The sequence below is a fragment of the Scardinius erythrophthalmus genome (assembly GCF_964197995.2).
Source record: "Scardinius erythrophthalmus genome assembly, chromosome: 15".
Classification (NCBI taxonomy): Eukaryota; Metazoa; Chordata; class Actinopteri; order Cypriniformes; family Leuciscidae; genus Scardinius; species Scardinius erythrophthalmus.
This window is the reverse complement of record NC_138235.1, coordinates 24,776,405-24,803,675: the sequence shown is the minus strand read 5'-3', so window position 1 is coordinate 24,803,675 and position 27,271 is coordinate 24,776,405. Positions and strand designations below refer to the sequence as shown.

General features: G+C 38.1%; 1 protein-coding gene and 1 long non-coding RNA gene across 6 annotated transcripts in view; one reads left to right on the top strand and one right to left on the bottom strand.

Annotated features, from left to right (window-relative positions):
* rerea (arginine-glutamic acid dipeptide (RE) repeats a) overlaps positions 1–27,271 on the bottom strand; it is a 103,554-nt gene that overhangs the window by 9,913 nt on the left and 66,370 nt on the right. For 2 of the 4 annotated variants that reach the window (XM_081385718.1, XM_081385717.1), the window contains exons 1-6: positions 24,706–24,918; positions 21,751–21,799; positions 20,101–20,225; positions 19,907–20,006; positions 13,485–13,583; positions 6,257–6,337 (exon numbers count right to left, since the gene is read on the bottom strand). In XM_081385718.1, the coding sequence (XP_081241844.1) occupies positions 6,257–6,337; positions 13,485–13,583; positions 19,907–20,006; positions 20,101–20,225; positions 21,751–21,799; positions 24,706–24,731 (480 nt within the window). In that variant the 5' untranslated portion in view covers positions 24,732–24,918. Of the gene's footprint in view, positions 1–6,256; positions 6,338–13,484; positions 13,584–19,906; positions 20,007–20,100; positions 20,226–21,750; positions 21,800–24,705; positions 24,919–27,271 lie in introns of those variants that run through there. The other 2 variants (XM_081385715.1, XM_081385716.1) reach the window with 1 other exon arrangement.
* Positions 10,412–16,176, top strand: LOC308702682. 2 transcript variants are annotated; one of them, XR_014031635.1, is made up of 3 exons: positions 10,412–10,577; positions 13,092–13,150; positions 13,324–16,176. It is a non-coding gene; the product is annotated as an uncharacterized lncRNA (long non-coding RNA). The 2 variants fall into 2 exon arrangements; XR_014031636.1 differs by having other exon boundaries at positions 10,494–10,717.

Below are 27,271 nucleotides of genomic sequence, written 5' to 3'. Positions count from 1 at the left end.
CACTGTGGTCATTCAAAAGTAATTTAGTCCATAGGCTATCAAGACAGGTGTCAAGGTTGGGAAAGAGCTGACAACCACGGGCGAAGATAACGCAGCGATGTTTAATGCAATCTGCTGAAGCAATATGTAGAGAAGTAGGGGAATGAGGATGAAAAGAGTGATGAAATGTTTTGAGAGGATCATCTGTGATGATGACAAATTTCCTCGGGTGATAACTGTACGATGGAGAGCTATAGAAAAATCCCCTTTCAAGCTGGAGGAGAGGAGATGGAAGAGAAAATATGATTTCATTTGAAGCATGGAGGGGCTGTGCCAAGTCACGGCTCTGGGTTTGTCTCTCATCCCTCACTCGTTTCAGTGCTGCCCATTCTTTCTGACAAAATGTTGCTGGATTGTTCGCCACACAGGAAAAAAAAAAAAAAAAAAAAAAAGCAATATTTTTCATGGTGCAGCACAGAAACATAGGACAGGCAAAGCAGCTATTTAGTATTTTTTAAAGGGAGATGTCCTACTGTGAAGTAAAATAAAAGATGACATCTGGGGGAGGAAATGTCTCCTGTGAGTTTCAGTTTGTAGTGAAGGTCTATGAAGCTGGATGCACATAGTGAGTTAGTGTCAAGTGCTAAGACTGACAGCTTGAATAACAATGCCAGGACTTGTGTGTCAAGGTAGGTTTGTTGGAAGCAAAAGTGAGATTTCTCTCTGCTATCTGTAGTGAGCATCAAAATGTCAAATTTAAGCATTTCCTTGTTTCTTTACACACTAATGTGCAAAACATTATGGCAAGGCAAAAAAGCAAACAACAACTAATAATATTTTTAAAGGCATGGCTCACCCATAAAAAAAATTAAAAATTCAGCCTTCATGCTGTTCCACACCTGTGTAACAAAATATGTGAAATTTGTAAATTTGACGTCAATGTGCACATTGTTTGGACCCCATTGACTTTCATTGTTTTGACAAAAACTGTTGAAACATTCTTCAAAATATCATACTAATTTGTTTGAATGTGAGGGTGATTAAATGACGACAATTTTCATTTTTGGGTGAACTCTCTCTTTAAGGGTGTGTAACATTTTTAAAATGATTTGTGGTACAAATAGCACAAATACTCAAACTAAAATATATACATTTTCCCGAATAGCTTGTCCACCCCAGACCAGGATAAACGCGTACAGCTATTAGTGTATGTGGAATTTCCTCCATTAGCCCCGAATCTTAAAGAAGAAGAGTGTGTGCCAGGGAGCGGGAGATACTGACAACGTAAGCTTGGAATTATGAGGCATTTCAGAATGCTTCCATCTGCAGAATTTTTCTGGAGGGTGGATTATCTGACAAGGAAGGGGCTTACCTCCTATCACGGCACAGAGAAACGCTTTTTCACTCTGATTTCACCACGAGAAAACCACCGATGTGGGAGCATGCAAGCACAGACTGTAATTTCCAACAGATTACACTTTTTTTTTTCCTCATTGCAGTGGACCATTCGGGAGAAACCATAGCTGGACCTTCTGATCATGTGTGCGTCTGTGTGTAGGACGGGTGTGAGGCCTAAACTCCTGTATTTATACACTCATCCACACTCAGGCCTGGACTTGAACAGATGGTTTCTGTTTTTCCTGGCAGATTTGTGACGAAGCCACAAAAGGCCCCTGCTTTGACAGTGAGCCAAACGGTTAAGGCTGTAGCTGACAAATACAGGGGAAGGAGAGCAGCAGAGAATGCAAGGGAGGGCAGCGAGAGGGGAGAGAAAATGGAAGATAGCAACAGACAATCAAACCCGCCTGAAAAAAAACCTCAAGAGCATTTGCTTGGTTAAACAATACAAAAAATTTGATATGAGAACATTTGGTCACTAGGTAAAGACAGGCAATGTGCAGCTGTAAACATTAATTAGTTGAGTTGGCCCGTGTGCTTTCTGGTTCTTACATGGAACCAACTGTGCCCAAGTACATGCAGGAGGGACAGACATGCAGTGCTAATGACAAATTAAATCCTCTGTCACAAAAAAAGAAAGCTGAAAGAAGTTTGACTCTCTTATGGCACTGTACTTTATAGCCTTTTAAATACTGGATACTTACAATGTTGTCTTCAACAATTTAATACAGTACAATATACTTTTTGTACATTATACAAAATATCAGCATTATCGCACTAATTTTTTGTTAAAAAAAAAAACAAAACGTTACTACAGAGTATATTTACTGTAACCACTAAGATTTCAGTTGATCGCTTGGCATTTTTAAAAAAAATGCCTTGCCACCAATTTTTACTCCCACTCCAGGCACTCCATATTGACGGTCAAAATAAATGCTGCTGTTATACTGTCTGAGAAGAGCCCTGAAAAATCACATTGAGAGGAGATGTCTATTACTGTAACCTTGCTCCAAAGTCAACAAAGCAATGTACTGTAGCACACTGCAAAAACAGGCTCCATTCAAACACCATTGCCCAACCTTTTGGTTAAATCAGGCAAAATTCGAGAGAAAAAAATGTGCACTACAATGGCCTTGGCTGATAGAGCGGGGTATAAAAGGATGTTAAATAGACAGCGAATCCCTGCTGCGCTGTCGCTTTCTGTTGGAAAAGAAATAAGCCGTGTTCGCTTGCAGGTCAACGAGGCACAAGCAGAGGAATCAGCAGTTGTGTTTCCCTGCTTTAAGCGCTTTCAGTCAATGGAGGCAAAAGTACGCCACAGCAAGACTTTTTGATGGGGGTCGATCTCTTTAATCCAAAAGATCAAGTTGTACAGCCACAGCTTTGTTCAGAAAGCCAGACAACAAACAACACACAGGCTATGCATGCCCACTTTTCATACACACTAAACAGAAATAATTATAATTTACTTGTATAGCCTATCTGGAGGAAGTCTAAATCATAAAAAAATGGCCAAGTACACTAAGAGCAAAAACATTTCCAAAAAACAACATTTACCAAACCAAGCAGACAATTTTATCACGACTGGACAGCTGCTGGCGATCGAGCAGGCCGCCAGTTTTAGCCATTTTAATTAGTGCCCACCCTCAATACCTCTAATCACACAAGCGCCTCTCTAGGGCACTGGCTGGAGGGCTAACATCTTTGCAATGAATTCAATTTGACATTTATACAGATCGCACCAGGGCAAACATCTGCTACAAGGTTGTACCGAGAACAGTTCTATAATCTTGGCCATCTTAGCTTGAAAATTACAGGGCCCGAGGGCCAGGGCTGCCTCCTTACACAATTGGATCTTCTGCAACGCCAGCAATGCAGCTGGATTACACCATAGCTGCTTTACGGTATGGCTGTTTTTCCAACATGATGGAAAATGTCCCTTTTACATCTCTGCCCACATTACAGAGTGTCTATTGTGCAACCTAGTGTTCTTTCTTCCTGCAGGTGCAAATTAATCAAGCTTTGGAGTGTTACCAGTTAGTCTGCACCCTCCTAAAACAAGGGTCTACCTAGCATTCAAAAGCCAGGGGCAGATTTCCAAAAGGTTAAAGCACACAGACTGTTGTTGCAAAGTGCTGCAATCATACCAAAATTTCAGATTTACCAGAGACAGACCAATGTGCCCTTTAATATGAGAAGCATCTGGAAATCTTCCAAAAAACCCTACATAAAAATATTAATAATTACTTAAATTCAAATAAAAAAGTCGGTATACAATTGTCAAATACAAATAAATAAAATAAAAGGAACACACTTTTGGGCATTTAAAATGCATTAAAAATGATCATAAAACAATTTGCAATAGTTTGTTTCGAATTAGATAATTTGCAGCTTAAATTTATGTTGCTGTGCTTACTGGTTTGATTTGTAAGCAATAATTTAAAACAAATAGGTCTAAACCACTACAGAAAACTATCAGAAGAGTACAAAGTACAAAAAATCTTTCTGGGACAGCACACGGGCAGAACTGCAAAGCCGTGTTATCTGTGATCTGTAGACACATCATGCCGGGTTTGTTTGGGAACATTTCTTACACCAGAACACAAATAATTCCATGACGTTGTCTTTCAAGTGGAGGAAATGGTGGCAGCGAAAAGAGCAGAGACAGTAAGACGACACACCCACTTCCCCAACTTCCTCTTTTATTTGACTTCATATAAAAGCATTCCAAAAAGCTAGTCAGGCCTGGTGTGTTTGCACAGCAGTGGGTGCTTAGCCTTGGCACCGGCTCTTTATGACAAACCCAGCTCATAAGTGCTGAGGGGGAAAATGGGGATAGGCAGAAAAGCTGCTCTGTATCACCCTCCACGGCCCTGGGCATTTAAAAAAGCTACGGTCATATCAAATCCTGGACCAGATGACCTGGAAGAAATTCACAGGAAAGATTCTTCAGCAGAAAGGCTGGCATTTGAGTAGCAGGAAAGGTTTTCATCTTGGATGGATGAAGGAGGGAGTTTCAGAATATGCTCAGAGTCCCACAAAAAAAGAAAGATTTGGGAAAAGAAATGGGAGAGAGGGAGAAAGACTGTAGAGAAAATAAATCAAGCTTTCCGCAGGGTATTGACTGGCACTTACACATAGAGCTGGCTTTCAGCACAAAAGCAACTTCAATCTTAAGCAAAGTAGGGCTTTTTAGAGAACACTCGCTGTTCTTATTGTATATTGAACTAACCCCTCAACCCTGCCCTTCAGCAAGACTGTTGTGCCTCCATGTCTTCTTTTTCCATCATTCTTTCTTCTTGTCCTGTTTTTTTTTAGAGGCTGGCTTGTTTATGTATGCATGTACATTATTAAATAAATGGAACAAATGTCTCCTTTAGAATGGGAATTGATATTAATTCAATATAAAATACTTTTCAAAAGTCCTGTCAAGGGTTACAACTTTATAAAAAAAACAATTTTTTTTGGCAAAAAAAAAAAAAAAAAGCAGACAATTGCAAAACCATTATTTCTTCTGAATACTGCCAGTCATAAAAGAAATTAAATAAATAAAGCAAACTATTTTAGTATTCGGTCAATGCTAAAATTATATCAAGATGTTAATTCGCAGAATTACAGGATTATTAAAGCCTTTAATTATTCTTTCCTTGTTTCAGATCAACATAAAAATCAACGAGTAACAAATTTCAGGTATTTGGGAGTGTACACACACTGAGTTATTTACGATGTATTTCACTTTCTTTCATCAACAGGGTCATACAATTAACTCATTAAAATGGGCTCATTTAAAATATGCATTTACAGCCAGAGGAATACGTATTGTTGCATGAAGAGCGAAACTATCAATGATTGTGGTACTTTAAGGGTGACAGGCCTTTACACAGATCCCCTTCTGCTAGCAGGGATCCTCTTTATTGACTAATCATTGAGCTAAGTCAATACCCCATAAAACATGCACTTGATAACAAGCCTATTAGCCAGAGATTGTGTTTTAGTCTATCTGACATGACACCGAGGACACCAGTAAAGCTAACAGCTGATCTGATAAAACATTGATAAAAACATGTTTGGTACACAATTCATACTGTCCTTAAAGTATGCTATAAGAATGTTAAAGAAGTGTTGGACTTTTATCAACCCTAAAAAACACACATTTTTTTTTATAAATCAAAATTAATAAATAACATTTAAAATGTATATAATATAATATAATATTATTTACAGTACAAGTTTTTAATGGTAAAAAGTTAATGAAAAACAATCTAGATATCTTCTAAATATGTTCATGTCAACAAGCATGTCATGTTGAACTAAACAGAGGAATCCTAAACTTTACTCATGCAGTGGTGAGACTATCAGCCATGACCTTAATACACTTTAATGAAAACAATAAAAACTTAATCTGCTATGAATACTGTGAAATGAAAGTAACATGCATTTAAAAAATTTATTTCACCAATTCATTTAAAAATGCGTAGTCTAAAAAAAAAAAAAAAACGAATTAAAAAACAAGGTAAAATGACATTTCTCCATTTATTACTTGCACTGTGCATAGAAAACAAGAGTTTAACAAATAATGCTTTGCGCTTAAAATAAGTTTGTAGCTGTACAGAGCTTTAACTAAATGTTATATAAACAGTCATGTTTCTGTTTTGACTAAACACATGTCTCAGGGCCCCTGTACAAGCACCTAACATGCACAGTTAAATCTAATATTCAGGCACTCAAGATCATTCAATCATTTTCTCAACCTCACCGTTTTCAAAACCACTAAGACATAGCTTCAGTTTCAAAACATGAAAAACCACAGTGAAAAGGAGTTAACTTGTTTTAGTGTCCAACCATGAAAAATGTTTTCAATAGGCAAAAAACGACTTACCGTCTCCTTGTTAGGGAGCAATTCTTTCCGAATCCTAAAAAAGTTCTTCCCGTACTGCCTTAAACCCTTTATGAATCGTTTCTGTTGAGAAAAGAAATGAGAAAAACATTTAAAATTAGATTTTTAAAAGCACCCGTAACAATTGACATGAAGCGCTTACATTACATACATTACATTGTGAACTGCAAGGGGAAGAAAACAATGTTATGATCTTAATCTGAAAATCTCTGCTTGTGCTAGCACAGCTTTGCTACAGTGAAAAAAATGAGGGGAAATGACAACAAAAGCAGGAATAGAAGCTGAGATTAAACCACAGCGGAGTAGAAACGCAATGGCAGCTCGTCTAAATCTTAGTGAAAGTTCAGCAAGGTGATATGCATATGAGGGTCGCACAACACTGAAGTTCAAAGCTGAAACTGAACTTCAATAAGTTGCGACGAATCACAACACACTTCTCTCTGATCTTACAATTTGCACGCTCGCACTTCAAACAGCTGCCTGAGTCCTGCGCAAAGTACTAGAATTACAAACCCATTTGCTTACAGTTACTGCAAACAAACAGAACTTAAGCTAACAGTGTTAAAATAACCAGGTTTGTGAATGTGAAAAATGACTGAAGCTTTAAACAAGTACAGATATCAAATAAAACATTCACTTAGTAAAACAACTTTTACAACACAAACCGAAGAGTAACTTCAAAAATAAAACGTGTTGACACAGACTGCTGTAATATAAAAGTAGAATGTGTAGCTTGAATGCTTTTCTATTCCTTTAAGAGCCACAGACTGTGTGAGCCATAAAAAGCGAAGGCAGAAACATTCATAACCAGCGAAGCAGACAACCAGCAGATTTACTTTCTTGTTCCAGCGGCGAGCCCCGCTCCACAGTAATCTCAGTCAACGGTCCTCAACAACCAAACTGTTCGGAAAGCCTGGGAAAAGTCCACTCGGCACACGACCCAAATCTCTACGTCCACTCATAGGCAGTAAAAAAATTGAGCTGCAAATCCACAGAGTCTCCGAAGGTACGTCGTTTTTTTTTACGAGCAAGAGATAGCTTGTCACTCTCTGCTCCTCCACTACAAAGGGGAAGGCTTTACATGTGATCTTTCTGCTAGAGAGCCTCTGGTCTGCGGCTGGCTGGAAAACCTGGAGCGGAGTCATGCGATGCATGGCGGATCGCAGCAGTTGTGTCACACATGCATTTTCTGAGAGCTCTTTTTAAGTGTGTGCGCGGTATGTACATCACCTCTACGTCTGCGCTTCTCATTACTCAAACTCCAACCCCCTTATGGTGGCTTTTACAAGGGAACCATACGGTATCACAAAGCACAAACTAGTGAGAAAAATTTTAGGCAATCTTCGTAGAGGTTTTAGATGTGGTAAAACGATACAAGTCGTTTGCAAAACCAGTGGTGGATTTCCTCTGGCATTCTCAGCCAACTTCTCAAATGCATACTAGTTATGTAACCAGGAACTGTTTACACATGGCGTTTAAAAGAACAATCTGCGGTGAGAAGGGAGGGAGTATTACTTGTTTGTCTTAAGATTTATGCCTCAAGCTCTGAAAACTTGCAATAAATTAGATGTTTGAGTATAATGAAATTCCTAATCCTGCAAATTAAAACTACAAGCCTTTTAAAGTAGATCTAGCATTGTCAGGGCAACCATAACGGGTCGAGATACGCAAGCATTAGAAACAAAATGAACACAGACAACACTTTTCATCTGGTGTGGTAAAGAGGCGGATGATTAACCAGCAGGTGGTGCAATGTGCAAAACGAGCATGTGATGATCTTTAAATGCACCAATGACTAAAGTACTAGTTATGAGTTAGGGCATGTCAGACTCTCCAAGTATAAAGTTATTTTACTCAATGTTTTCAAGGGCTTAACATTGAGGCAAGCAAAATAACAGGACCGGGGGAGAAAAAAGTTAAGAAGATAAATTAGACTCAAAATCTACAAAGTCTGTGTTTATCTAGCTATGTTTACACCCTGGTGACCACGGGCAACAACAACCACTTAACCATAACAATTTTAATCTCACACTGATGAGTATCTAACAGTCTCATGTGTTAATCAATCCCCAGCCTGGTGACTACAGGTCTAAGGTGTGAACATGTTCATTTTGTTGAACACATTAAGCGTTAAAGGGATCCGAGCGCGCCTTCATTATCTGAGGTCCCGGATCCTGACCGGCAGGACAAAAATCAATTACACCTGCCAGAGCGGCACATGTTAGCAGCCTGATTATGTCACCTTAATTATGTTTCCACTACTGTAATATTTACAGTGCACTGCAGGCAGGAGTCTACGTGCGCGGTTGTCTCGTTCGTTGCATGTCGGCTCCACTTTAAGGCTCCATTTCAGCTGCCTGGGCTCGCTGCACTCTGAGCGCAACTAATAAATCATCCACCAATCTGCTCCCTGAATTGCTCTGCCTCTGCTACGATTGCTCCGGCCCGCCGTTGCTAGGCAACAGGGCAGATAACGGGAGGGGCTGGAGAGCGAGGGGAGAGTGGAGGAGGGGTGAGAGGGGGAGGCGAGCGCTACCGAGTCACCAGCAGCCCGCTCTGTCGAAACAACAGGCTTCTTTCTGTCAAAAATTGTTCCAGTGCGCTGGCTCTGCTTTCTGCCTCTCTCTCTCTTTCGGCTCGACAGTGCTCTATTGTAAAAGAGAGCGGTGAGAAGGGAATACAACTGAAAAGGCTATTGTGATGCGTGCGCACTTCCTGCCTAAATCATAATTGTTAAAAGCTGTAAAACTGGTTAAGATCATTCAAGCATGTACAAACAGATGGTGTCAGAACACTCCATACAAAACACACTACGTGGGTCCAACACACACTCATACACACACACACACACACACACACACACACACGCACTCTTCAAATACCAAGAATGCCTAACATTTAGCTCTATGGCACAAACACACGAGGGTCTTATGAAACCAGTGTGCTTGGCCTTTCGCTGAGGCTGACCTGCTATGGGCGAAGACGAATGAGCAGAGTATACAATTACAGTCACAGATAGCACAGCACACAAATATGACTTGACATGACGGCAATGATGATGGCATTTTCACACACAAAGCAACCACAAAGAGGGATGAGAGCCAGCCCACATCCTGTCCATTTCGACCTTACATAACATCAAAGCCACAACAGAAAAGAAGAGAGACATGGGGGAAAACTATCATAGGCCCAGCCGTAGTATCAGTCCTATTAATATGAGCCTCTAAATCAGGCCGCCGCTGCCGCCACTTAAGCATTTTGCTTAGCGCTCGAGTCTATAAATATGCATAGATTTAGCTTAACCGCAGCTTTTCTTGTGTACTGTGTAAAACCAAAGGTGACAGGAAATTCTCCAACACACCCTTCCTGCCTGCGCAAGTCTCATGGCAATAAAACGGTCTTTAAATCTGAGCGCTAGTGACTCCACTTCAAACATAACTAAAATAGTCCAGTGACAGAAAATATCTCCAACCATCTCAGTGGTTGTCAACTAGTGGCTCACATGAATTATTTAATATAATAAATTGTATTTTTTATAATAAAATTATAATATGTTATATATTTTTGCATAAAGTGCTTCACTGAATTTCGATCTGTTTTTAGTCTAAAAACACGCTGTCATGCATTTAGTGTTTTATTTGTACTATTTTCATTACAAAAATAAGTACTTTACTATACTATTTTATTCCGTATAACATAATATTTATATTTCATAATATAATAATATTATAATTATAAAGTATATTTCAAAGCTGGATTTTAAGGACATTTTAGTTCATTTTTGTACTGTGTTGTGTCATCACTTGATGTCCCATGTAAATTCTGGGTCCTGAAGCAAAACCAGTTTAAAACCACTGAACTATACAAACATGTAACCTTCCATGTGGGTGGCCCGCAGGAAAAAGTCATAATCTGCTGTACTGGGGGTATTCTTCCCTTCTCCAAAGACTCACTTCTCTTTATTACTGTGCAATGAGATTAATATTAAGGAATAGGGAGGTGTTTTTTTGGAGAAATTGTGCAGGCTTCTTAGATCACCACTGGGGGGCTACAATCTTGCCAGGTTGCCCGCTGCCGCACAGAGCATTTCAACTATCTGGAGCTTGACGCTGTCATTTGTCAACTTGTGACAAGCTCAAGATAATACACAGCAGGGCAGAGCAGCAGATAGCAGTCCTCACTGTGCTCATATATCAGACACCCTGAAACAGCACTCAGTGCTCTTTACTGGCTGTTTCTCAAAACACAGTGAGCTGCATTTTTGGGCATCACAGGCACATTCAAGCTCAGCCTCTCTTAAAAGGTATAGTTCACTCAAAAATTTATTTACTCACCTTAATGTAATTCCAAACCTGTATGACTTTTTGTTCTTCGGAACGACTTTATGACCAAATTTATATTTTTGAACTATCTACCCTCTATGTTACCATTCAAAAGTTTCAGGTCAGTAAGATTTTTTAAATCTTTTAAAATCTCTGTTGTCTCTAATGTTTTTAGTCTAATGTTTACCAAGGATGCATTATTTTCTGATAAAATAGTAAAAATAGCAATATTGTGAAATATTACTACAATTTAAAACAGCTCTATTCTATTCGGGCATATTTTAAAAGTTAATTTGCGATGTCAAAGCTGAAATCCCAGCAGCCATTACTCCAGTCTTCAGTGGTACATGATCCTTCAGAAATCATTCTATTATGCTGATTTGGAGAAGAAACCCTTCTTACCAATGTTGGAAAAATTTGAATAGAAAGTTCAGCATTTATCTGAAAAAATATTTTTTGTAAAACTGTAAGTCTTTACTGTTTACCTTTTGATAAATTTACTTCAGCGTATTTGAGTAGTTGAGCTCATCCTTAGAGGAAATACAGAAAAAAAAAACACTCAAGAGGGGGCTAATATTTCTTACACTGCATTACTAAAATGGCTTACAAGATTAAAGGGTGTTACATATGACATGCCATTTTAGAGCATTACCGCGGAAAAGAATTCTCCCGATAAACTGTGGCACGGGAAAAGAAATAAAATGGCACTCTCTTCCTCTCTGCGGCTGAAAGCGCTGCAGGCTAGTTGAGAAGAGAGGCTCCGAGGGCCGGGTCGAGCGGCTGAGGGAGACGGGTGACAAGTGACCCTGAAGAGGGGATGATTCTGTCATTTCTGAGACAGTCACTGTCACTTCTATTCACATTTCAAAAAGGAGCGATGGAAAAAGAGCAGGAATAATGAGGCCGTGGACCTGCAGGCAGAGAGAGAGCGGGAAAGCGAGGGATAATAAATAAATGAGGAGCAGCGGGGCTGGTGCAAGCGTCCAAGGTCAGGGGTACATTTACACCTGTCCCTCAAGGCTGCAGGGCTGCAAAAGCACAACTTGAAATCAGATCAGGGGGAGCGGTGTCCTTGACAGTGCAGTGGTGGCCTGGCTGGGTTACAGACGGGGAGGAGGGGGCAGCTTGCCTGCCCCAAACAGCCTCCTGAGGGGTGCGCGCACGCAACAGAGAAAAATACCAACAGTGGTGTAATCGAGGCCTGCGCTCATGCAGTATTTATTCAGCATCTCTATTATTCATCTCAGACAGACTGTTATACAGTTCGCTTCACACACGCGTGCGTCCCTGCGTACATTAAAAAACAGGCCCACACTCAGTTAAACATGCCGATGCAAATCGATACACGCAGCTAATTTATCTTTTTTAATGGGCTTGCTGGCACCATTAACATGACCACTACTTTTAAAATTCAGCCTTGTAGCTTTTATTGAGTGTGTACATAATGTACATATATACACACAACATGAGTATTGATTTAATAAAAAAAGCTGCAGCATACTAAAGCCTGTTAGGATGGAAATAACCTAATAAACATTTAGGAGACTTCTTGAAAGTGTGTGTTGCTGAAAGTACGTTTAAAAGAAATCTAGTTTATTAGATGACAACTATGAATGGAGTGAATTAGGGTGACCAGATTTCTCATGGTGGAATACGGGACAAGGCAGAATTATTTCTCATATAAATTATTTTTGTGATAAAGATATACATCTGATAAGGCCTAGTTATTTTATTTTTGTTATATAAAAAAGAAGCAAATTATAAACTATAGGACAAAGATATATAAATTAAACTATGTTTTTCAGGTACATGTTTATTTAACATGTATAATTGGCCTATATTTATTTAACATCTTTTGCTGATTGATTAACATTAATTACTCAGACAGGTATTTTAGGCTGCTGTGACTTTAAGACCGAATGCTTTTACTGTATTAATGTGAGATACTCCAAATGATGGGACCATTCAGGCGCACAGACAACTTAATTTAGAATCGCGCGCTGTCTGAGAGAGGTGCTTCTGGTGCGTGTCACTCAGTGCGATACCAAATTGATTTTTTTTCCCACAACTTACTAGTCATTATATCTTGATAAACTCTTTTTGAAGATCCTCGTTAAATGTACACATGCTTCTTTGACATCCTTATGTCTGACTTGATCTCCTAGGCACTCTCTAATATCCCGCCTTCTAACTGCAACGTAATCGAAAACAAATTGTTATTGGATTTCTCCAAAATATACTATGACAAGATTGTTACCTTTGATTAGGCTATTCTCACATGATAGAAGACTACTACTCACTTTTATGATCACCTAACAAAGACCACAGGAAAGAAGAAATACAGGACAAAACATGATTTTTTTTTCATTATAAGTCGGGACACTAAAAATAGAGCTGAAATACGGGACGTCTGGTCACCCTAGTATGAAAGGAGTTTTGGCACTGGGCGCAGACCATGAAAATGTTATAAGCTATTTTGTTTTTATAAATAAAAGGTTTACCCTGGGATTCTACACTAGATGTGTATGTCAAACCCTTCATGGACTGTTTAAAGGTAAATGTATAATTGCTTTTCAGGCTATTATCGACACAACAGATCTCTTTCCACCTTTTTTCCTTATACTATAAAGCTCAATTGAAAGCACAAATTGCTTTCAGGTACACAGATCAAGACTAACACAAGCTGACCAAGACTTTGTTTCCCCCTCCTTTGCTTCTCCCTCACAGGGAAGATTTATTCCACAGGCCATAAACAGGATGCAGCTGCCCTGTTCTGCTGGAGGAGCTGGAATCCTGAGTGCTTTTCAGCAGACGACAAAGAGCCAGCAATGCAGCGAAATCCGGCCTTCCCTCTCCACATAATGAAGAAAGTTAACTCGTTCACTCACCACTTCGTCTTCCGACCAGCACTTCTCAATCAGCTTGGGCACTGGTTTCTTCACCAACCGCTGCAGGGCTTTCCCGGCATCATAGCTGCTCTCATGAAGCTGTGTGAAAGAACACATTAAATGTTAGCCCTTTTGGAAATGTATCTTTACAAGCTACTCATTACTTACAAGCTAATCCATCTGTATGAATCTCAGCTAGAGTGACAATAGTACACTTACAATAATGTTTATTAAGTTAAGTGTTATTACTAAATGCTAATACAAGTTTTAAAGCATTGAAAACACCAAATACAAGTGAACACCAATTTAACCTTTACTTGAGTCAAAAATACTAAAATCTAATAAAATTAGAAAACATCCTAATTTAGCTATTGTCAAACAGCAGCATTTAATTAACTATTCGACTATAAAAAAATGTCATGAAAAACAGCAATGCTACTTTTCCAAGACAAAAAAAAAGACTTACTGGAAAAGGGACTAACAACTATTTGAAAACAGCTAACAACAACTAATCACACTGCTGCAAAACAGTGAAGTTAGTAGTGCTGCGACTTTTAGTTAGTTACTCCACAGTTCATTGTCACATGTGATTGCAATCGACTCATTTTTCCCAGTGTAAGGACAGCCTGAACACTTTAACAGTGATTGGATCTCTATAAAAGTGACAGATAGGGTGAGTTTGGACAGCTGGACTAGAAATCTGAAAGCCATTAAGTATTGAGCAGGCAGATGAGCGTGAACTCAAATAACCTAAAATATACTGCCAGAAAAGCAGCCACGCAAGCCTCACGGATGATGCAGAAAAACACTTTAATATGACTCAGAACGTCCAGACAAGCTGCTTATTATAACTAGCAGTTAACAATGGAGCGTTTTGTCTCAAAATGATGTCATTTACTATTTAAAGGCTTAAAGTTTCACACATCAGGTCTGTTTACAAAAATATTTGAATGCAGAACAATATCTGGTTGAAGTGAAGTGCTAAATCCTTTTTCCTGTACCACTGGAGACTTTGGCCGGATCAAAATACACAATTTGACATCAGCGATCATTACTAATGGCTAAAACAAAGCAGCTCGTCAAAGGCAAACAGATACCTGACTGAGGCATGAGGCAGTTCACGCCGAAAGCGCAGATGAGTGGAAAAAGGTCAAGAAACTGTGAACCTCATCTCACATTAATTCTCAGCTTATCCACTTCTAAGTCAAAATGGAAAATTCACGTTTATTGCATTTCAGGTTCATTTGTCAAATGCTTTTTTTAAGGATAGGAGACAAACAGAGGAATTGGTTTCATAAACGCATAAATGCTATATGCTCAGTACTTGATCGGGTAACCTGACCGTCTAGGAGCTGGTAAATTCAGCTTTGCAAAAAAAGCTCAGCTGTCAGCGACCACTGTGCATTAATGAAGCCATGAATTACACCCCTCTTGTTCAGACATCTTACAATCGCAGACATCACTGAGGAGCTCTTCAACGCCAATTTACTAGCGTGTTTTGAAGGCCCCTGGTGCCTGTGTCTTTCCCGAGGCGAGGCTGTGTTCAGAGAGCGGCAGCCTGTGGTGCACCGCTGAGAAGGTGAACAAATGTGAGTGAAAACGCTGAGGGATTTTTTTTCATCTTTTGACAATTAGGCATGAAGCCTGCTAGGGACATCTTACTTCACTGTGTCTCTCTGGTGCTGGGCGCTTAATTGGCCAAGACAAATTGGGTTTTAGCTGCTGTACTGAGCAAGTAGAGGAGAATTAGATCCACAGAAGAGTCTACCGTATAAAGATGACATATACAGGCAGATGTGTCACACTTAAGTTACTTTGAAGGTCAGGAAAATGTGTCAAGACCACACACCAAACAATTAATGAAACTGGGAAGTAAATCGAGCCACAAAACCCCTGTAATAATCTATTTTAGAAATAGGGTTGTTAAAACTTTCTCCTCATGAGCCTGAGTGATTAGTTATAAAGAAAACGGCTCTTACTGAAACGTGTGGTCTCTCTGTTAAATCACTCTACTGCCTGGACCTCTTTTTGGTTTTGACATTGACATTTTATGGTTTTCTTAACTGAGTAATGTGACTGGATTAATTTCTCTTTGTGTTGTCTAAATAGCTCCACAGTAAAATGACATTAAATACTGGTAATTGCATAACAAAAATGCACTTGGACTGAATCACCACTTACAAAGCAGCAGATCAGAGTCTGAAAAAGCACTCCGTTCAGCATCAACGTTTTATTGAAGAACCTACATTGCTGTTTATTTGCATTGCAAAAGTGACCAGATGATAAAAAATCATGACTGAATAGAACAACAAGTTTTACCATGGACCAAATAAAGCACCATTTTAAGTGTCAACACTGCTACACGATTACGATAAATTCAATGATGACTGCTATTGTTTGTATCGATATGTGATGTGTATAGCACTTTGATGAACACTTGCTGTTTTTGATAAACACTGCTTTGACTTTGCTAAAAGATATTACCCATGCAAGAGACAAAATTATTTCTAAGTATTAATACCACATTTTTGTTTAGTGTGTTTAAACCTTACTGTATTATTTAATAATAATGTAGCAACTCATAATGTAATAAATGCACACAATGTAATAAGTATTACATTATTATTGTAATAAAATGTTCATAATGTAATAATTTGTACATTATGAGAAATGTATTAATTACAAACTCACCAAAAACTATTGTCATACTATCATAATTGTAATAGCTAATAAATTAACTATCATAATTGTAATAGCTTTTACAAAAATATAAAAATAAATATTAGTGCTCCCTTACAGTGCATTAAAAAAAATCTAAATACAGTCTTAAACTACCTGCGAAATGCAACAGATTTAAATATGCATTCAATTATTATTACTATATTTTTATTAAAGCATTGGTATTCCTTTACAGTACATTTTAAACATCTAAATCCAGTCTTGGCCTGTCTACAAACTCCACCAGATTACTGATACTACTATTACTACTATTATTATTACTGCTACTACTTATATACATATTCACTACGTATTCATACTGTTAAATGACAAAAAGTGTTAAATACCAACACTGTGTACAAATGTTGTAAAAAAAAAAAAAAAACCTCACATTATCAATATAGCAATGGCCAATGGCAGCATGGAGTGTAAGTTAAGCAAACATTACTTCACTTTAATACAAGTTACAGCAAAACAAAGCCTGAGAGTACATCAGAGGGCATATGTTGAAAAATACAGTACAACATTAAATCATATACAGTAGTTATAAAAGAAGTCTATACACCCCTGTTAAAACAGTTTGGTTTTGTGACGTAAAAAAGATAAATAAAATCAGAACTTTTGCACATTTAATGTGAAATTACAACCTATGCAATGCCACTAAAAACTCCACTTCAGAATTAACCAATCACGCTCGCGTGTAATAGTATACGCCTGTATTCACCTGAAGTGACTCTGAAGTGACAAGAACAGCAGAGATTTATTTGATGTTCAGAAAGATTTTTTTTTACATCTTGGTTGCACGCTACTAAAAGAGCCATGGACCACAAAGAGCTTACAAGCATCAATGGAATTTTATTTTTGAAAGGTATCACTAAGGTGAGGGGCTGCAAAAAATGTCCAAGGCATTAGATGTACCACAGTCATCAACAAATAGAGAAAGCATGAATGGGGCTAGGTATCGTTCATTTATCGTTCATTTCGATACAGGTTCCTGAACGATACTTTTTTCTATAATCCTAAGTAGCTTGGATTATGAATGTGTAGGGAAAAAATAGCAAGGAGACGTTTTTAATTGTTTATTAATATTATTTTCTGAGTCAGTGTCGACTATAAAGATGAAGTTGACGTTGCTTACTCGTCATCTCCGCAGTATAGCGAATGCGCATGCACCTATAGAGAGAAATGCACCTTTCATTTGGATTACATAATCAGAGATTATTTGTTTTCAATTCTAATTGGTTTGTTTAAAAGTAGACATTTCAAGCTTTCTATATGCCTATATCTCAAGTCTGTGAGGAAAGTAGCCTATACGCTGAGTTTCGGTTAATTTGTGACGCGTTCCAGTTCCTCTAGCAGTCGAAGATGGAGCAACTTTCTGCTCTTTAAGTTTATTTCGTGCACTACCAAGTGCTTCATCAGATTTGTCGTGTTGCTGGTCTTGGCAGCAATTATCCTGTCGCAAATATTGCATCGCTAGCTGTTTGCATTGAGCCTGGTGAAACATAGCCACACTTTTGATCTTTTCCACATCTTTTACATCTATGGGGGTTGGGATGCTTACACACTACAGCCTCACATGTGAGCCACGTCTCTGGCCGTAAACTTGATGCCTCACCACAGCCAATCATGCTGCATGCTTATTAGCTCACTGACGTTGACGAGATTAACCCCTTAGGTATCAAAATTTGGTACCGAACGACAAGACATTTTTTGATACTCGATGGTATCGAGGCAATTAGGTAGGTGCCTATAAAGTATTGAACTCGATACCCAGCCCTAAGCATGACAAATAATGACAATTGTCAAGAACATTTTCCCTCCAAAATTGATGAGAAGACAGAGAAAACTGGTCAGGGAGGCTGTCAGGAGGTCTACAGCAACATTAAAAGAGTTGCAGCTCTTTCTGACAAGTACTGGTTGCTCCCTACATGTGACAACTATCTTCCATTTTCTCCATCTCTCTGGGCTTTGAGATACAAGAGTAAAAAACATCCAAGCATAGTAAACTTTGCAAAAACATATATTCCGTCTCCAAAAGCATGTGGAAATATGTGTTATGGTCTGACATAAGACCAAGATTGAACTTTTTGGCCAAATTCTTAAAAGGAATGGTCGGCACAAAAACAACAGCACATCAGCAAAAGAACAGCATACCTATGGTAAAGCATGGTAGCGCAGCATCATACTTTGGGCTGGTTTTCTTCAGCTGTGACTGGGGATTTAGTGAAGGTGGAAGGAATCATGAATAGCTCCAAGTACAGTATCAGTCGATTTTGGGAACTTAACCTTCTGACGTTGGCTAGAAAGCTGAAAATTAACAGAACTTTCAGCTTTTGGCATGACAATGAGTGGGACAATATATCTAAGTCGAGATGTGCCAAGCTGAGAAGAGTCCTATCCAAACAAGCTGAGTGCTGTAATAAAATCAAAGGGTGCCTCAGCTAAGTATTAGTTCAGGGGTGTGAACACTATGCATTTAGTGATTTCAAGTTTATTTTCTATGTGTCACTTTGGCTTTCAGTGCATTGCATAACCCAATAATGTCTTTATAGAGATGCTTTACATTTTTCTAGATGACTAATACATAAACAATAATGAACTAAAGAATCACACAGTTGTCAGGTTTATGCTTTGGTTCTAGTTTCATTGTGTTTTTAGTTAGATATTTCTAGGTCCTTATTTGTTCCCATGGTTTCTAATTAGTTCTACACTTGTTCTCAGTTCTATAAATTGTCTCCCTCCCTGTATTTAAGCTCTTAGTTCTCCCCAGTTCTTTGTCTTGCGGTAATGTGACGTAACAAAACGTTGTATGTTTGGTTTGTGTTTCATCTTCCTTGTTCCTGTACTGTGAGTATTTTTGGATGTAAATTAAAGACTTCTAAATTGAAGACAGTTTTGTCGTGTTTACTGACCAGCAGTACATGACAATAGCTAAAATGAATGAATTAAAAAAATTAGTTAAAAATTATTACAACCATTTGAATCACTATATCTCAAACATGATTATAAAACGTATAATTACAATAACTGAAAGCAGAAACTTACATTTTATTTTGTGCATAAATCTTAAAATGTTTTTCTTGGTTAATGTGACTCAAAATAATGGAGCATGTCAATCACAAAAATGAATGAAACTGTTGTTCACAATGTAGCTTAATTAGCCTACTTTTAATGTAATAGCTTATTTTACATAAATATATTAATACCCTTTGTGCTCAAATTTATTACATTGAAATAATTACTATATTGTAAACATTGTTTCACTTATACATTGTGCTGGTATTATCTTATCAATTGTGATTACATAAGTTTCCACAGTGTGTTCATAATGCAATACATTTATCATACAATAACCTATTACATTGTGAACATTTATTATTACACTGGAAAATCGTTATTACATTATGAGCTCAAGATTTTATTGCATCTTGACAAAAATTATTATAAACATTTTACTACATTAATAATGTAATACCCATTACATCATGTGTAGCTATTACATTATACTTTATTACTTTGTGTTGCTACACAGCTTCTACATAAAACACATAACTAACCCTCCAGATGCATTGATTTTCCATTTTCCATTTTCAGTTGTATGTTACTCAATGCTAATTTTACTGTTAGCTAAAAGAGCACCTGTCATTTTAAATCTGGAATAAGGGTCAGTTACATTGTGAACAGGGTGTGTGTGAACTTACAGTGTTTAATGCGTTAAGTGTAGTGTCGTCTCGTGAGGCGGCGAGGCAGCCGTCTTCTGTTGACCCCCCATCACACATCCCTGCAAACGCTGCCATGCTCCTGACAACCAGAGAGAGGGAATATTGATGAAGTCCAAGCTGACAACAACACATTGTATAACACGACTAAAATGCGGGGTGAAGGTAGGGCTTACCTGGCTGCCCGCAGGTACATGAGCAGGTCACAGTCGTTGACCCCAGGCATCCAGACCAGCTCCTCATTCTCTGTCACTGTCTGACCTCCAGGAGAGGGAAAGGGCTGGAGCTCTGGCAGCTTGGCCTAATTTGGCAAAGCGCAGAGGGGACAGACAGCTGCGGTCACAACACAAATAGCACTAGTGATGAGTGCTAAATATCAATTTTCAAAATCATTTAATCTCTGTATGCATCCAGCCGACGGAGGGGTGCGAACAATCACGGGTGATTAAATGACCTCGCTTGAATCAAAGAGGCAACTAAACATTTAGCTTCCCCTTGTGTGTATAAATATTACGTTTAGACTTTTGAAGGTGATATTGACGCAAGATGTAGGTGGTTACCAGGGCGCTGCTATGCAGCTGCTAAGAGTGGTTTTTAGTTTGTTAGGAGGTCTTTGGAGGCCTAATGCCAAAGTATGAGCAAGCATAACTAATAGATATACACTACCATTTTGTTTGGGGTCAACAACATGGGTTTGTAAGAATTTTTATGCTCAAGAGGTATTTTATGCTCACAAAAGGCTGCAATTATTTAATTAAAAAATACAGTAAAAAAATAATATTGTGACATTATTTAAAATAACTTTTTTCTATGTAGTCACATATACCTTCAGAAATTCTAATGTGCTGATTTGATTATTTTTATCAACAGCACCCTTTATTTGAAATAGAAATCATTTGCAACATTATAAAATAATTTTTAGAAAAAGACTTTAGATCAATTGAATGCATCCTTGCTGAATAAAAGTATTTTCTTTAAAAAAAAAAAAAAGTTACTGACCCCAAACTTTTGAACGCTAGTGTATATTCAACAAGAAAAAAAAAAAACCTTGGAGATGGCTTTGAATAGTGTTAGCATATTTTTACCCATGTTTCTTGAACACTGTGTCCTGAAATCCTTGACTAAATCCCTTCAGTAGAATGTTGCCAGTTAAATACAAAAATCATGTGCTCAAATAAATCTTAGTGCAAAACCTCAAAAGTAATTTCCTAACATATAACTAGCATTCAGATCCGTCCCGGGTTGGATCAATATCCATGGTGTGCTAGCCTGTAATAGCCGGCCCTGTAGAGCTTTATTACCGAACTTCATCTAAAGTCATTTGAAGTAACCCTGAGCAGAGGTCCTGCCACGGGTTCCACTCCACATGATAACTCGAACGGATCTCTGGGAAAATGTACACTATAAAATGTCTGACATTAATTGCTGGTGGTGCTCTGTCTTTTTCATCGTGTGCCATCATCTTTAGCGATCTTCCTTTGGCTTTTCAATTTCAGACCACTGTGACCGTTCCTAATTCCCATAAAACACTGCTGAATGTTTCTAATAAATCCCACATACACCGAGCAGCCAATTTCCAAACACACTATTCCATATGAGCGCTGCACTGCATGAAAAATCCATTAAGCATCTTCTTGAATGCGCTACGAGGACACGTTCAAGTTAAGTATGCAGGTGACACAAGACCAGCAGTAATATCCTTGAGCTTGTCAATCAAGCCACTGCTTAATATGAGCTTTGGATATCTCTGTTCAATCCACACCACAAGCAATGTCAGGGAAGACAAGGTTTCAGACAACATCCTAAGCATTTGTAAAGAAACATACCTGGTGACTGGGACCGACTCGAATCTCCCCTTGTGTACTGTTTAATCGCCTGAGAGAAAAGGAGAGAGAATGAAAGAAAAATTAATTGGTTGTGTGGTTTATGAAATGTCATACACTGTGTTTATCTATTTTCTTAGTATATAAGTGTCGTAGAATATAGAAAAAGTGCCTGGAGTGAAGTGTTGTGCTTCATACATTGGAGATTGACATCTGTAGTTAGTACTCAAATTGTATTAGCATTAAAAGCCCAGATTGTTAACCTTCAGGCTATAACAGCCTTTTAGCAGCTTTCTTTACAGGTTTTTACCTCTCCAAAAACATTTTCAATGCTCTGATTGTGTTTTTAGGGTATTACATGGCTTTAGCAGCACATTAAAATAAATCACATTAATGCAAGATTCACATTAATGCACAATAGAGCCTAAGAGGAAATGACCGAACAAAGGCGGCGAACAGCGCAGTTGACGTTTCTCATTGTTTTTGTGGAGGTACACTACAAAAGCCCCCAAAAGACCAGATAAGCAGGGGGAGAGGAGCCCTGAAATGGCTGCTGTTGCAAACCCATGGCAGTAACCATGGCAACTACAATTTAATAATAGTGTTCCGATCTCCAGCTGCAGTGGATTAAAGAAAATGACAAGATGTTCCTTTTGAAAAGCCTTCCCCGCTCTGTTGCCACGGCAACAGCACTGATTTTCATATAGCCAGGCACAGAGCGGGGCCCAGAAACTGTCACTATGATTTGCGTCCAGGGTAGCTCTCACTCCACCGCCGGGCTGGCTGCCCAAACCTGGCTGCAAAGTGAGGAGAGGTTAGGGCCTCAAATCATATCCCTCCTTCATCTGGGTACATTTCATAAACAACCCCTCTCTCTCACTCCAGCATGATCCACTAAAAACACAAGCTCTGTCAATGGAGGAAATTCCACACTGAAGCAAATATGGCAGACAGATGAAGAAAAAGCAGACAGGCCTTCATTAAAAGCTTTTCAGCATTGAGCTGTTTAACGTTTTAAGAGTCTGATTCTAATGCTTACGACTCCTAGTGAAAGACAAATCCACATGAAATAAATTGCAAGGCAAGCATTAATGCGCTCTTGTCTGAAACTGAATCTGCTGCGAGATGATGGCGATAGCGGAGGGGAGAAATCACTCGGCCGGGTTCCTAAACATTCTGCAGGCTCTGCATTTTTGGAAGGCCTGAATTAGGCAGCAAAGCACACAAGAGCCTCGATCAGCCTTGACAGTGATCTGAGAGCTGCCACGCCACAGTTAGATCGCAAAGAGCACGTATTGCAAAGAAAAATCTCTCCAAAATGCGACAAGAAAATATGAAAAATGTAGCCAGTGGAGGACAACTAAACCATTTTTTTTTCTCTGTAGAATTATTACATATGAATGATTAAATTCAAAATATAGTTACAAAATATAGGTTACAAGAGGATGTATTAAGATTAATGCTACACCATGTAAATAATGTATAAACCATTATATTTAAAAATGACTATTCACAGGATCAAGGTTTGTCAATATTTAAAAACTTGTTCCATTAAGTTTTTTAAATTCCAGAACTTTAAAATTATATAATTATATGAATTTAAACTTTTGCATTAAAAATGTGCCATTGTCTGAGTGCTAATTGCATGAATTCTATTGTTTGACCTACAGGAATATTTTAATTTGACTAATATATAATTGAATAATATGAATAAAATGTATTATATACACATACACACTCCACAAAATGTTTAATTGGTTTACTATTAGCACAGGCAAATATTAACTTGGATTCATGATTAATAAAAAAAATAGAGAATCTGTGTTTTAATGAGCCATGTCCTTTTCGCAGGTGTAACTAGGACTCCCGGGCAAGCCTGACATGTCAAATATAAACATATACACTTTGTAACAAACTATTTTGTAAATTCCTTTTGCACTTAGTGGGTATTCTGTTGAAGAACTGAAAAAACTCTTTGACCAGATGATGAAGTATAGAGTTCATCTGAAGCGACAAACTAAAATTCAAACATTTAGTATAATAAGAGTCTGACTTAAAAAATAAAACAGCAACATGTGTGAACACTTATGCAGCGATGCTTCCTGGCTTGACATCCTTTGAATCAAAAGGTCAGAAAATTGCACTGGAAGGGCAAATGAAAAATATCAGCATGATATTCCTTAGTCACATGCTTTAAAACATTTAAGATCAAAACCTCAGATCAACGCATTTTAACTTGGATAGCATAAACAGTTTATAGACTAATGTTTATGAAATAAAACAAAGAAGAAACGACTCCCAAATACACATATACACTACATCTTTAATTACAACAGTATCTCTAGCACATGAAGCGCTGTCAACACAAGCACAACATCCTGCATACTTTGACTCGACCACGAGCACAGCAATCAAGCCTAGCCCCGCCCCCTCCATCAATATCCTCCAATCACCGCACGATTTAGGGACGCTCATAACACATTGAATAAATACAGCGAGCGCCTCAACTTTATTTACACACCGACTAAACCCCTTTAAAACAACGGAGGCTTTGCATTATACATTTGAAACTCTATCCTACGCCATGACATAACGACTGTAGTCACAACACAGCGTACTGTCAAGTCATAATAGGACGATTTCATATTTAAGTCTAAAACAAATTAAAGTTAAATATCTTATGTCGGACAATTCGCACTAGCGTGCGTGCAAACCCGCTTTATTCCACCCGCTCAAAGCACTAATGATGAAAGCACACAGCGTTGACATTAGCACAGACGGCTAATGCTAATGACAGCAACACAAACAACCGGACAGCACTGTCAACGCGATTTAAAGCACGCACAGCTGTTTTCAAGACAAACACGTATATAGCATTACAACAGGCGCGCGAGGCGGGTACGTCCAGAATGACGCACGCCGATATCTTAACAGGTGAAGACGAGCATGCTAACGTACCTGCGCGGACTGAACAGGTCGTCCATGTCGGAGCCAGAGCTGCGGTTTGATTTTGACTGAGTGTGGAGGAATAAAGTGTCCTCTCGCACCTATTTGTGTAGGTACTCAAAATGGAGGCTCAGGCATTCAGTCAGCTTTTACACTGAGCTTGTGCCGTGACCGACAGACAGCACTGAGCATGTGCCGCGACCTCACACACACACACGCAGAGGAATCACAGCCCATCTCTCCTGCTCACACACACCATGCTGCTGCTGCATACCAAACAAGCGGGAGGAGGGAGTGGAGAGGGCGATAGACTGTGATTGAGTGGGGGACCCGTGAAGGGGGCTCCCAACCAGCAACAGTACACCATTGCTCCTGTTTATCCGCCACAGCATCTTATATCCCTCAAATATCCCCTTTCTTCTCCCCGGGCTCCTAATGCACCCCATTATTGGAGCATCACATGACTATGGTAATGGGTCCTAATGTAATCCTGCTTTTTCCCTGACACAACAGCATACAGGCTATGATTGTTATACACAAAGGAATAGGGGATTTAACTATTCATTCCCATTACGCTTGAACATTTAATAGAGATGTCACATTAGAAGCGTGAAACAGATTTTTTTTTTCTTCAATATGGCATGTTTAAATTTAATTATTGCACAACATCTGCAAATGAAAGCATGTTATCCCCCCCCCCCCCCAAAAAAAAAGAAAAACAGAGGAGCACACTGGTTTGGAACAGCATTAGGGTACATATAAATAAAGGCAAATAAATAATGACTTGGTAAATAATCATTTTTATTACATTTTTGGGTGAATGATCCCTTTTAAGATTAAATCTGGAGACGAAAATATTTGCAGCAGCCTACTCTTGAGTCTGATGCAGCATTTCATATTTACACTATCCTAATTAATTCATTTGCAGATGTGGTTTGGATTTCAAATGTTTAAATAATCTTTGTTTGCTTAAACACATCTCAGATTACACTGGTTTTAAATTTGAGCGTCTAAATAGTCAAATTTTTATTAAAAAATAATTAGCCCATTATTTACAAAAAGACAAACAGCCATTACAAAAGACAAGTCATTGTCCTTTAAAACACAGTAGCGCGAGTGCACCACACAGAGACAAGGCCGTAAAACATTCAATGGACATTCTTTGAGCAAAACCGGGATTGCTACAGTAAGTAATAAACTGTGAGAGGTGTCTTAAGTTACATTGTTAATACTAGAAACAATGTGACTAGCATTTCAAACATCATAGCAGTGAAAACCACCATACAAAATCCATTTCCTGTCCTTTCAGCTGTATTGGTATTTTAATTCATCATAACATGCACCTGTGAGAAAGTTAGGGCTGCACGATATTGAAGAAAACTGAGAAATGCGATAAACTCATTAAATAATGCGATATTCGATATGATAATGCTTAAAGTGTGTCAAATAAACATGAAATTATCTTTAAAATATATTTAAAATTATATAACCAATATATATGTTTCCTATTCTTTTTGTGACAAGAAAACATCCCAAGAAAGCTTCTGAAAGTGAACAGTAGTGTTTTACTGTAGCATAATAAGTGTTATTTTAACATCAGTGTAAACCACGGGGTTCAGGGTATTTAACAACAGAAACTGAATGATCAATTGTAAAAATAAAACGCTGCCTAGTTTTCACTGTATGAATGAAAAATAAACTGATTCTTATTAAAGCTACAAAAGTTATTCAGCCAAGAGCAGTGAGCGATTTTCTCTTCGTTTTTTGTTCATGACCCCAGTTATTGCAAGCCGTTGCGATGTGCAAATAGCGATATATACATTTGCGATATTTAGATAATTTCGATATATTGTGCAGCCCTAGAGAAAATGATGTCGAAGAACAAACATAGCGTAAAAAACAACTAATTTCTTCTTAAAGCAAGCAAGCTTAAAATCAGACTCCAAGAACAACAGAATATTATATTTTAATGCTATTAAATAAATATTATGGTTAAATTTTATATATATATATATATATATATATATATATATATATATAAAACCATTTATGATTCTTAAATATAGTTTTTATAATATACACTACCATTCAAAAGTTTGGGGTCAGTAGGATTTTTTTTTATAGAAATAAATTAAGTAAGGACGCAAAAGTGACATTAAAGACATTTATAATGTTACAAAAGATTAACATTTCAAATAAATGCTGTTCTCTTGAACTTTCTATTCATAAATGTATCCTGAAAAAATCTCCACAAAAATATTAAGCAGAACAACTGTTTTCAGAAATATTACTTGAGCACCAAATTAGCACATTAGAATGATTTCTGAAGGATCAAACATAAACCCCAAACTTTGTATTTATGTTCCCAATATAATGGAAAATTAAAGCATGATAAAATTCCCCAAAATGCTGGAGATGGAAAATACAACTCTACATGCTTGTCAAAGACAGGATATAAAACAGATGCCAGTGTCCTTGATTTCATCTATTCACAGCTGCCTTTATGCATTATAGGACAATTTAGAGGGAATACAACAAAAACCAGACACTGCATACCTGATATGAATCATAAAATCTC